The sequence below is a fragment of the Callorhinchus milii genome, unplaced genomic scaffold (genome assembly GCF_018977255.1).
Source record: "Callorhinchus milii isolate IMCB2004 unplaced genomic scaffold, IMCB_Cmil_1.0 Scaffold28, whole genome shotgun sequence".
In the NCBI taxonomy this organism is placed as follows: Eukaryota; Metazoa; Chordata; class Chondrichthyes; order Chimaeriformes; family Callorhinchidae; genus Callorhinchus; species Callorhinchus milii.
The window spans coordinates 430,234-443,722 of NW_024704769.1; the positions used below are offsets into that span (position 1 = coordinate 430,234).

At 50.4% G+C, this 13,489-nt stretch overlaps 1 protein-coding gene across 1 annotated transcript; it reads right to left on the minus strand.

The window, feature by feature from the left end:
- Positions 1-567: 567 nt before the first annotated feature.
- mthfd2 (methylenetetrahydrofolate dehydrogenase (NADP+ dependent) 2, methenyltetrahydrofolate cyclohydrolase) lies at positions 568-10,388 on the minus strand. The gene is made up of 8 exons (XM_042344591.1): positions 10,214-10,388; positions 5,807-5,991; positions 5,560-5,682; positions 5,136-5,288; positions 4,063-4,170; positions 2,578-2,670; positions 2,176-2,301; positions 568-1,210 (listed from the first exon to the last, which is right to left on the minus strand). Exons 1-8 carry the CDS (start codon positions 10,282-10,284, stop codon positions 1,086-1,088), a joined length of 984 nt encoding a protein of 327 aa, XP_042200525.1. The 5' UTR covers positions 10,285-10,388; the 3' UTR covers positions 568-1,085.
- Between the last annotated feature and the right edge of the window lie 3,101 nt (positions 10,389-13,489).

A 13,489-nucleotide genomic window follows, 5' to 3' on the forward strand; every position in this document is an offset into this window, starting at 1 on the left:
TTCACCCACAAAATACAGTCCCTTTCATGTGATTCTTGTGAAATGACTAATTAATGGAAACGAGCAACAAAAAAACCCCAAAGATGTCGCGAGAGCATGACACCCGATCTTGCGCTTGCCGGCAGAAACAGTCTCCACCACAACCACCAAAATGCAAGGATTATGTCATTTTGGGTTGATAATCCCCCTCCCCCCAACCCCTCCGATCAAGAGAAAACTAAACGAGTTTCCTACCTTTTGCTGCTGCCACATTCGCCAGAAAATACAGCCGCTACGTTTTGCAATGAAATCCTGTGATGGGCTTCAAGACGTCGGCTTACAAAGGGGTGATGCTTTACCCCACCCACCCACAGCCGCGCCCCCCCCACCCACAGCCGCGCCCCCCCACCACCACCCACAGCCGCGCCTCCCACCCCACCCACAGCCCCCCGCCACCCACAGCCCCCCGCCACCCACCCACCCACAGCCGCGCCCCCCACCACCCACCCACCCACCGCCGCGCTCCCCCCACCACCCACAGCCGCGCTCCCCCCCAGCCACCGAGCTGGATCACACCAGACCACCACATTCGGTTTGTTTCTGGATTTATTTCTGACATCTCGTAACAGGCGAGCTAAGCACACACAAATAAACACGCGCGCACACACGCGAATGCATGCACACACGTACACAAGTGCCCCCCACCCCCGCACACACACACACACACACTCGCACACCTGTTGCTCAGGTCCTCCTGATCCGCACAATAGAAAATAACTTTCACGTCAATCTCATTTGGCAGCCAACGTAACATCAATGTAACAATCCCTCTCATCACGTACCGGTCACTCAGCCATACATTACCCCCCCCCACCCCTCAGCCCCCCCAACAATAACCCCCGTGTGAAGTGAGGACCGGGGGGTGAGGGGCAGTATGCCACTGTCAGTGATTTACACGACCTTCAAGTTAATAAATAGCAGCGTTTTTCTGGAGTGGAATCAGTTACAGAAAAACTAGTCAGTCCGTGTGGGAGGAGAGGCTCCGCCTGTCCAGGAGTGTAGGGGCTCAGTCTGTATGCCCCCCGCCCCCAGTGTGGGGGGGGTGGTCAGTCTGTCCGGCCGGTCAGCAGTCTCTTGGCCGCGATGATGGTGTTCTTCATCAGCATGGCCACGGTCATCGGCCCCACTCCCCCCGGCACCGGCGTGATGTAACTCGCTTTCTTCCTCACCTCTGGGGGCACAACAGACATAACTCGGGGTCAGACATGTGTGATTGCACTCTCACCGCCTCCCCCACCCCCCAGCTCCCCCCCGAGTGCACACACACCATGTGAGAGTGTGAGTGAGTGTGAGCTGGGGGGAGGGGACGATTGCTGCTGTACATCAGCTGCTTCCCCCACTTTAAAGGGAACACGATACGTGAAGCACTTAAACAGCGCAATGGGGAGACTGACAGCTCCCGATTCATCGACAGACGCAGTCACGAGCGAAACCAAACGCCCGTCATTTATCAAGTCACGAGGAAAGCCGTCTCTAATCTAATACCCACACCACACGGCAGCCACGGGGACACAGCACACGTTAACCCTTTCCTCCCCGACCTCGGAAAAGGAGAGAGAGAGCATGTTCTTAGCTGGTTAAACATCAGCCATTACACCATCGATCGCTCCAGGGTCTGCACCCCCTCCCTCTGCGGGGAGAGAGGAGAGTGCGGTCTCCATTCCAGGTACAGGGGCATTTTTCACTCGGGAGAAGTGGCCACATCTTCGGAACATTGGCTGATATGGAAACACTGAAGCACGGTGACGGGTTTCCGTGTGTGTCAGTGACACCCGGCTGGTCACGGTGACGGGTTTCCGTGTGTGTCAGACACCCGACCGGTCACGGTGATGGGTTTCCGTGTGTGTCCAGACACCCGGCCGGTCACGGTGACGGGTTTCCGTGTGTGTCAGTGACACCCGGCTGGTCACGGTGATGGGTTTCCGTGTGTGTCAGACACCCGACCGGTCACGGTGATGGGTTTCCGTGTGTGTCCAGACACCCGGCCGGTCGCGGTGATGGGTTTCCGTGTGTGTCAGACACCCGGCCGGTCATGGTGATCAGTTTCCGTGTGTGTCAGTGACACCCGGCTGGTCATGTATGTAGAATCTAGCCCCGTGTAACCTCCGTGTGTCCTCACGACCCTCACTGACTCACCCTCAAAGTCCACGTCTCCCACCAGCTTGGCTTTCCCGGTGACCGGGTCCTCCACACGGTTGATGCCGACATCGATGACGGCAGCTCCTTCCTTGACCATGTCGGCTGTGATCAGGTTGGGAATCCCTGCAGCCCCGGAACAGAGAGACATCAGTGAGCAGTGGGCACTCGGGGTGGGGGTACAGCACCCCAAACACTGGCTTTAATACCACAACCAAAAATCCCTCTCCACCTCACTCCCTCTTCTCAGAGCGTGCAATACGGAGCTCTGGGGAGTTCAACAAGCTGGTACCCCTCTGCCACCTGTGCCCACCCCCTCTGCCACCTGTGCCCACCCCCTCTGCCACCTGTGCCCACCCCCTCTGCCACCTGTGCCCACCCCCTCTGCCATCGCCACCTCACCTGCCGCAGCCACGATGATGTCGGCCAACTTGGTGTGTTCTCTTAGCTGCTCTTTGGGTGTGTAGCGGTGTGAGATGGTCACTGTGGCGTCACCTACAACAACACCACATCCACTTAATGTCCTACTGACTCCTCCCTCTCCGGCAGGGAGAGTCCAACGTGTAACAATAATAATTCTTGTATTTGACATAGCGCCTGATCACATCTTCGAGACGTCTCAAAGCGCTTCACAGAATACACTAAAGTGAATATAAAGTGACTGTATTTTGTGAGCGAAACAGCAGCCAATTGCACACAGTGACGTCCCCACAAAGAGCGTGGATTGAGTGACCACAATATTATTTTAGTTATTTAATCTTTTTGACGAGATTATTATTCCCAGAAAGCGATCCGCCAATCCACTGGGTTCCTACTGCAACAACAACTCGCATTTATATATCGCTCTTCCTGCCATGCAGCGTCCTGGAGTGCTTAACAATGGCGGAGCCCGATGCTGAGCGAAGGGAGGTCTTCAAATGAAAATGGGAAGAGAGGGGGCAAGGCAAGGATAGAGGGAGAGAGTTCCACAGCTTCTGGGCGTAGCGGCTGAGAGCACGGCCGCCGATGGTGGGGCGGAGGGCCTCAGGGATAAGGAGCGGCTGGAGCCAGTCAAGTGGGGGCAGTGGGTAATGGTGTTGGGAGACAACAGGTTGCAGAGATTGGGGGGAGCCAGGACCTACCAGAGTGAGGATCTTGACATCGATCCGTTCTGTAACAGGGAACCAATGGAGTTTGACAAGGACTGAGGCAATGGAGGTAAGGACTTTAGTCCTACTGACTAAACAGAGGTGTGTCTGTGTATGTATATATATATATATATATATATATTATATAGTAAGGAAACTAAGGTTACGGCCCGCCTGGAAATCAAACCCAGCTCCTCTCGCTTGTGAGGCGATCACTCTAAACACTGTACAGCATGATATTAAATCTGTGTTTCTAAAGTCTCTCTCTTTCTTTCCCTCCCTCCCTTTACCCCCACCCTCTCGACAGACAAAGCCCCCCAGGTTAGATCGCCCCCCCACCAACGCAGACCGTCCAGCAGCTACGAGAAGCAGAAAGAACAGTGTGTGAAATACTTTGACCAGTGGACGCAGACAGACCAGGTGGAGTTTGTGGAGAACAAAGAACTTGTGATAATTCGGAGACTCCTAAACACGGCAGTAAGTTTCTGCGTGTCAAGGCACTCCACCGCCCCCCACACACCACCAACCCCCAGCCGCCAGGTCAAAGGCACAATTAAAGAGATGTTTTCAAAAGGGTCTTGAAAGCGGAGAGGGGGAGAGCAAGGCGAAGGGGAAGAGAGAGAGAGATAAGGAGAGAAACAAAGAGGGAGGGATAGGGAAGGAAGGAGCTAGAAGGTGAGACAGATGTGGGCAGTGGAGTGGAGAATTGGAGCTGGGAGTTGGAGTTGGATCTCTGGGTACCGGGGGCGCTGCTGCTCACCTCCCGGCCTCTCATGTCTGCCATCCGTGTGCAGTAGCATTGCGATGGGCATCCCTACATTCTTTGACCGTCCGGCCACCACCACATTCTTCCCCAGGGTCGGGATTCCTGGGAGGGGGAGAGGGAGGAAAAGAACAACAAACCTGCATTTATGTAACATCCCAGAGCGCTCGACAGTTGGGGACCAGGATTCCGAGCCGGGGGGAAGGGGGAAGTGACCGTAGACATAATAATAATAATAATCCTTGCATTTGATATAGCGCTTTTCACGTCGGGAGGACGTCCCAAAGCGCTTCACAGAACACACTGTAAAGTGAATTGACTGTATATTTGTGGGCGAACGCGGCAGCCAATTGCGCACAGCAATGTCCCACAAACAGTCGTGGATTGAAAATGACCAATTTATTATTGTTTTTGGTTTTGGAGGATTATTATTAGGCTCTGTGTGGAGTAAGGAAACTTGCCCGAGGTTTCACCCTCTGCCTGGAATTGAACTGAGGTCTCTCACTTGCAAAGCGAGTGCTCTAACCACTGAGCTACAGGACTCCACATGGTCGAAGAGGAGGGTCTTCAGGCGCGACCTGAAGATGGGGAAGGAAGGGGCGAGGCGGTGGGATAGAGGGCGAGTGTTCCAGAGTTTTGGGGTTTAGTGGCTGAAATCGCGACCACCGATGGTGGAACAGAGATCACAAGGGACAAGCACTGTGCTGTTAAAATTAGCCGCGCGCACACAAACAGTCACTACACTCACCAATTGAAACCCACGTAACACGACTGGACAGATGTTGGTTCTTCTATCAGGCGATTCGGACATTGTTATTAGTGCGGAGTTGCCTGAATTCTGTCTGCGTTTCTCTGTCATCATCTTTTGATGAATAACCCCCCCACCACACATACACACCCACACAAGCCCTCCCACTACCTCGGCCCTGACTGACAGGGTAACCAGATATCACAGTGAATAACACACACACACCACATACCAACCCTCTGCCCCAGCCCTGACAGACAGGGTAACTAGACTTTATAGTGAATAACACACACACTCTGGCTCTGCCCCGGCCCAGCGTTACCTGTGCGTTGGATGATCTCCCACACTCCACAGGGCGTGGCGGGTAGCATGGCATTCTGGTCCAGGCACATGCGGCCCACATTGATCACGTGAAAACCGTCTACGTCTTTGCCGGGAGACACCGCGTTGCAGATCTTGCGTTCATTGAGGTGCTCTAGTGTGTGTGTGTGTGTGTGTGTGTGTGTGTGTGTGTGTGTGTGTGTGTGTGTGTGTGTGTGTGTGTGTGTGTGTGTGAGAGAGAGAGAGAGAGAGAGAGACAAAGAACGACCAGTTATGAAGCTTCCATTGCCCCCCGCCCCAAGCACCTTGGTTTCGCACAAGGCTGCCCGGGAATTGAACCTGGGTCCTCTCACTTGCGAGGCGAGGACTCTAACCACTAAGCTACAGTTCCCCCCAGGGGTGTGAGCCCCAGCCAGCGGGATTACCTGGCAGAGGGAGCTGCACCAATAACCCGTCCACCTTCTGATCATTGTTCAGTTTGTCGATCAGCCCCAACAGCTCCTGCTCGGTGACGCTGCCCGGCTTCAGAATGGTCTCACTGGTGATACCTGTTCATCCCAAAGGCAATTGTGAGGGTCAACAACAACAACACGCAAGAGAGAGATCACGCGCACGCAAGAGGGAGCGTGCAAGAGAGAATGGCATGAGAGCGTGAGCCAGTGAGTTCCGTACCTACATCTGCAGCAGCTTTGGTTTTGTTCCTGACGTAGGAATGGCTGGCCGGGTTGTCTCCCACCAGGATGACACTGAGGTGGGGTCTCCTGTTCCCGGCCGCTACCCACCGCTCCACGTCCACCTTGGCTTCACCTCGGATCTGCTTGGCTAGCTTCCTGCCTGAGATAATCACAGCCTCGCTCCTACCGGGACACAACAGGGAGGAGGAACGTTATAATAATAATAATAATCCTTGCATTTGATACAGCGCCTTATCATGACTCAAAGCGCTTCACAGGACACACTGTAAAGTGTAGTGACTATTTTGTGAGAGAAACACGGCAGCCAATTGCACACAGCAGCGTCCCACCAACAGTCGTGGATTGAGTGACCAAATTAATATTTCTTTTATTTATTTGGAGGGATTGAAAGTGATCCGCCAAATGACTAACAACTGGGTTCCTACTTACTGCTGGTAGGGAGAGGCGTGCGTGTGGAGTAAGGAAACTTGCCTAAAGTTGTGCGGTGCCCAGGAATCAAACCCAGGTATCTCGCTTGCGAGCCAAGTGCTCTAACCACTGAGCTACAGCTTGTAAAGGAGGGAGAGCAAAAGGAAAACACACAACACTTGCCACAACGCACAAACAACTCAAGTGGGGTCACTCACTCTCTACAACCACTCAAGCCAACTCAGCAAAGATTTACCGCAAATCTTGCACAAGCAGCCGTGCGACAGACACACTTCCTTCCCACCTCCACCCTGAACGAGGGCAGCACACACACAGTCACAGAGAACGATACCACGTGGAAACTCTCACTCCTCTTTAAATTGATTTTGATACTGTGCCGGTATTTAAACTCTACACAGGCCGTGCCAATGTAGGCGTTGACTTTGAAGACATTGGTGACCAGGGTTTCTGTTGTGGCAACAACAACCTGCATTTATGTAGCGCCCATCACACAGGGTAGTGTCCCAGAGCACCACACTCTCACCGCCCTCTGTGTACTGAAGTTCTTCCTAATCAAACTATTCCGAACACACTATAATTCCCTGCTCTTGTTTCCTACTCACCAACAAGTGAAACCCCACCCCCAACCCCCAGGAGGGCTGTAGCTTGAACCCAAAACTGTACAGGAAGATCATAATAATCATAATCCTTGCATTTGACACGGCGCCGCCTTATCACATCGTCGAAGCATGTCTCAAAGCGCTTCACAGGATATATTATAAAGTGGAGTGATTGTATTTTGGGGGGGAAAGTGGCAGTCAATTTGCACACAGCAGTGTCCCACAAACAGTCGTGTGACCAATTTTATGTGAAAAATTGTTGGCCAGAACACCATGGGAAACTCCCTTCCCTTTACGAATAGTACCACAGGATCTTTAACATCCATCTGAACCTCTAACCTCTTGTATTTTGCATTGTATTCCAAAGGACAGCACCTCTGCCAATACAACCCACACCCCCAGCAGTGGGAATGGGGAGTTGTCACCTTGGAGAGATGGACGGATAGAGAGAGCGCAACAACAATCTAAGCGTGAACGCAGCACACACACCCACACACACCCACACACGCAGTGCCCTTTACCGTAAACTGAAGCTGTTCAGGAAGTGCAATTAGAGACTGGGTTCAAACAGGAAGTCCCAAGGAAGACGGACAGGACAGATAGACACTGCAACAGATCAAAGCACGAGTCCTAGAAACAGAGCAAACGGTGTCACAAACACCCCCCCCCCTCCCGCCATGTGGCTCAGTGCAGACCACTCTCACCTGCGAGGGAGTCAGGAGCTTGAGGCCTCATTCACACAGTTTAGTCTGACACCCCATACAGCGCAGTTGGGGATGGGGAGCGTGAGTTACATTGTCAGAGCCATCCTTCGGTTCAGATGAGACATTCAACTGAGTTCCGCGTCTTTGCCCTGTTCAGGTAGATCTTAATGATCCCCCATCTCAACCACTCCCCCCCACCCCCACGCTATTGGAAAAGAAAATCGAGTGTCTCCCAGTCGATGTCCTGGATGACAATCACCCCTCTCCTGCCTTAAAAAAAAATCCTTCATTTCACGGCTATTTCATTTATATTATGCAGTGCCTTTCGTGTCGATAATGCTGGCTCGGTGCCCGTGGTTGGGTGGGGGGAGGTTAAATGCTATCAATATTTGGTATTTACACACACCGTTGCTCTCCACCCCTCTCTGATCCCAACCCACAGCTCACTCAGGTGCAAAACCCTCATTGTCCAGCGATTTGGGAGTCCTCTCGAGATGAAAGGCAATGTGTAAATCTACAGTAAAATTGGCATAAGTCCGACCTGTACAAATCATATCATAGCCTAAGTCGTACATCAGCCCAAGTTATGTTCAAGAGTATATGTTCTATGCTATGTTTGACATAACTCATACTTATATAAGTCACATCAATGGTGTTTCCAGAGGTTAAAGGTAACCTATTGTTGTTGTGTTTTACAGCGTAAAGCAGGTCAGTGGGCATCAGAAGTCCATCCCTGTGCTTATACACCACAACACCCTCTCGCACACCCACCCCTGCCCCCCTCACACACTCCAGTGCACTGATAATCATCCCAAACCCCCTCCACTGCCCTGCCTTTGGGTACCATTGACACAATTCATTACAGTATATCCTGTGAAAGCGCTTTGAGACATATCAAATGCAAGGATTATTATATATATATATATATATATATTTGTGCAATGTGACAGACAGAGCAGTGAGGCTGTGAGAGAGGGGCAGCTTGGATGGATGGATTTGCAATTCCTGTATGTATGTGTGTGGGGTGTGGGGGGGGTGTGGGGGGGACACAGGACAGTCACAGCCTTCAGGAGGGCAGAGCAGACTCTAAATTTAGATTGTAAACTCATTGGCTGCAGTTGGGGGACGAGAAAGTACTTAAAGGGACTCAGAAAGCCTGGAAAGCAGCAACAGGCAGACTTTTTAAACCTCTCTCTCTCTCTCAATCACAGTTTGCAGACATTTGGTCGGGGACACAGACATAGAAGCAGTTTGTGGGTTATATCTGGGAATCTGTACCAACAAAGCCATCCACAGCACAGCCCACACTCCGCCGCTGCTCTCAGTGCCATATAGTGTAACAGCAGTGCGGATTTCATCATTCAGGCAGTGCGGGAGGTGACAGAGGGGAATGGGGAGAGGAGTTAATCTGCACTCAGAGATCTGTGGGTATGTGAGGGAGAGAGACAGAGACACACAGAGAGAGAGAGAGAGACACACACACACACACAGGGGCAGAGACACAGAGAGAGAGAGAGAGAGAGAGAGAGACACACACACACAGGGGGACACAGAGAGAGAGAGAGAGAGAGACACACACAGGGGCAGAGACACACAGAGAGAGAGAGAGAGACACACACACACACAGGGGCAGAGACACAGAGAGAGAGAGAGAGAGAGAGACACACACACAGGGGCAGAGACACAGAGAGAGAGAGAGAGAGAGAGACACACACACAGGGGCAGAGACACAGAGAGAGAGAGAGAGAGAGAGAGAGACACACACACACAGGGGCAGAGACACACAGAGAGAGAGAGAGACACACACACAGGGGCAGAGACACACAGAGAGAGAGAGAGAGAGACACACACACACAGGGGCAGAGACACAGAGAGAGAGAGAGAGAGAGAGACACACACACAGGGGCAGAGACACAGAGAGAGAGAGAGAGAGAGAGAGACACACACACAGGGGCAGAGACACACAGAGAGAGAGAGACACACACACACAGGGGCAGAGACACAGAGAGAGAGAGAGAGAGACACACACACACAGGGGCAGAGACACAGAGAGAGAGAGAGAGAGAGACACAGGGGCAGAGACACACAGAGAGGCAGAGACACACACACACAGAGGGGCAGAGACACAAAGAGAGGCAGAGACACACACACACACAGAGGGGCAGAGACACACACACACACACATAGAGAGGGGCAGAGACACACACACACACACACATAGAGAGGGGCAGAGACACACACACACACACAGAGGGGCAGAGACACACACACACAGAGGGGCAGAGACACACACACACAGAGGGGCAGAGACACACACACACAGAGGGGCAGAGACACACACACACAGAGGGGCAGAGACACACACACACAGAGGGGCAGAGACACACACACACAGAGGGGCAGAGACACACACACACATAGAGAGGGGCAGAGACACACACACACACACACACACACAGAGGGGCAGAGACACACACACACAGAGAGGGGCAGAGACACACACACACACACAGAGACACACACACCCACACAGAGACACACACACACACACACACACACACAGAGACACACACACACACACACACAGAGACACAGACCCACCCACGGGATGAAGGTCCAGACCACCGCCAGTGACCGACTAAAGAGCTTTACCTGTGGGCTGAGAGGTGCAGATGGCGGAGGAGAGCGCCGACCCGGTGCAGAGGAGAGGAGATGTGAGCCATTGCGGGGCTGAGGCTGAGGCTGAGGCTGAGACCGCACTGCCCCACAGCACAGAGCAGCCACGCGGCGCGGCAGTGGCCGTCCCCTACACTGCCTTCCTCCTGCCGTCCCCGGGGTTGGTACAGGCGCCCGTCACTCACTCCGGCACTGCCCCCACATCCTGCACCGGGGGCCGCGCTCACTCCCACCCCCTCCCGGAGCCAAAGCAGCGAACACCGACTTCAATTCGGCGCTAATAATAATAATAATAATAATAATAATAATTACTCCTATTCCTGGCGTTTGGTGCAGCGCTTCATCGCATCTTCGAGACGTCTCAGAGCGCTTCACGGGATACACTGTAAGAGGAAGCGGCTGTAAACCGCGGGCGAAGGGCAGCGGCCGATTGGCACAACAGCGTCCCGGACAGTCATGGATTACTGTCCCCACACAACAGACCACAGCACCGCGGCATTTGGCACAGCGCCTCATCACGTCTTCCAGACGTCTCAAAGCGCTTCACAGACTATACTATAAAGTGAATTGACTGTGTATTTGTGGGCGAACGCGGCGGCCGATCGCACACAGCAATGTCCCCACAATTTCAATCATTTTCATACCGGTGATTTTTTCCCCCAATGACCACTGGAGGGAAATGCCAACCGTTAGTTACCACCTTCCTTCCCGATTACACGGTTTCTCACAATGTTGGTTTCACCCACAAAACACCGTCATTTTACTTTAGTTAATTCTGATATTCATAAGGCACTACATCAAAATGCAAAGATTATTATTATTTAATGCTTTTTCTTCCCCTTCAACCGTCCTAAATTGGTCACTCAATCCTCGCTGTCTGTTGGACACTGCTTTGCCGCATTTCACCCACAAAATATACAGTCAATTCATTTTAGCCAATTCTGTGAAGCACTGTGAGATGCCTCACGGCTGTGATAAAGCACTATATTAAATGCAAGGATTATCATCATCCTTCCCGCTGACTGTCCACAGGTTTCCAGCATCCTGGGACATCCTCCCAACGTGAAAGGGGCTACACAAATAATTTTTTTTATTGTACGTTACATACACCCTGAATCTGTCAGTTTAATTCTGGTGTCTACTTTATTCATCCCCTTAAAAGTATCTTCACTTTCCTGAGAAAATTCTCCTGAGAGCGCTGGCTGTAGCTCATTTGAATTTTAGTTTACATTATATATTACTTGCTGTACCCGTCATAACTTGCAACTGAAGGATCCAGTGTGGAAAAATAGATTTCAGTATTATATTTCACATTACATCATAATTTACTATAGATCACATATTTTATATTAATTATAATATTTTATATTACACCATTATACTTTATATAATAAATCCTCCAAAATATGCTCATGGTTTTGTCACAACTCTGTGCAGAATGTATTATTGCGAGGTATCGCTCTAAAGCAGTGTGTGATTTCCTGTTGCGTGCGTACCTCATATTTTGGGGCTTAATTAAAGCATTTGTTAACTACAGCTCATCAACAATAGGGGATCCCTGAAAAAAAATATGCTCATGACGCTTGTGCTTCCAAGACCTTTCCGATGAGATATAAATCATGTCTTTGTCAATCAATTATTGAGATTTTGGCTAATACACACACAAAATGGTATTTTGTTTGTATAGATTCACCCACAAAATACAATCAATTTTCAGTGTATTCTGTGAAGCGCTTTGAGACTTCAACAACGTGATAAGACTATTAAACGCAAGAATTATTTTATTACCGATTACTCTGGTTTGGTCAAAATTTTGTCTGCCACTTCTGTTCTAATTAAGTTTGGAGTAGAAAATACTTTGCATTTAACACTTACTTTTAGCTGCTGAATTACTTCCCTGATGAGGATGAACTTGCATTATTCTTTATTAACTAGGCACGTCTTCAGTAACTTCCTCATGCCTTGACGAGGATACCTGGAGAAACTCCTCTCCAATAGTACCATGAGATCATAACTAATCTGAGCCATGCAAACAGGCAACGGGGACCTTAATATAACCTCTCATTCCACAGGACCATTTGCCCACTGAGCCACCAGGGCTAGAATCATAGAATCCTACAGTACAGATCATTCTGCCCATCGTGCCTGTGCTTTGAAAGAGCTTCCAACCAGTCCCACTCCAAACTTTCTGCGATGGAAGTTCTTGTACCCTCTATTTAGCTTTTCAGAGGCAAGTCAAGCAGGTGGTCAAGTTTTCCATATAAAAAGACACATCTATAAATACATGTAATTTTGTTGTTATAACATTCAGTCAACACCAATATAAATATCCAGCCTACAGAATGGAGAGGTTACATACCACTTAACACTACACAGTGATCCTGTACCATTTGCTGGCCATGCCTGGAACTGGTCTGAATCCAACAGCACTTGTGCGAGTGGCTGCTGCAATATAGGATCATATCCAAATAATGTGTCATGCAATCCATGACGGTTTGTGGGACACTGCGGTGTACAAATGGCTACCCACAAAATAGTCACTACACTTCACAATATATTCTATGAAGAGCTTTGAGACATCTCGACGACATAAGGTGCTTTATCAAATTCAAGGATTATTATAACAATCACAAAAACAAGCAATGTGTAAGTTTACTTGACTTCCCTGAACTTTTTATTGAGCTGTTAGGGATGTGCAGATCCCTAAAGAACTGCGATGAGTACTTCATACCAATTTCCTGTGATGAACTTTCACAATCCTTAACAAGATTAGCAAAATATTCACACCAATTGAGTCCTGGTTTATGTGTAGTATCAAGAAAATAAATATTAAGTGCCAACTTGTGGCACTTGTAAGTGATCAATATTGATCCATTTGGAAGGGAAGGCCTTGTTATCCACTAGAGTGTGGAAATCAAATTGCTGCATTGTGCTCCCCACCTTGTCCACGCTATCACGCCTGAAGACATTCCTATTCGACCATCCCTACGGTCACTTCCCCCTCCCCCGACTCGTGTCCACCACTGTCAAGCGCTGTGGGACACTGCTCTGCGTGAGGGGCGCTGTGTAAATGCAAGTTGTTAGGAAGCGAGCACTAAGCAGTAGCTTAGTAGTAACACAATAAAGTTAAGAGCAGCAGCTGCTGAGTTAGGCAACTGTAGTCAGATGTGCCAGGCTAGAGGAAAAAGAAACTTAGTGTTCAAATCTTCCAAAATAAAACTACTGCCTCATAGTACCTACCAGTCCAGCAGT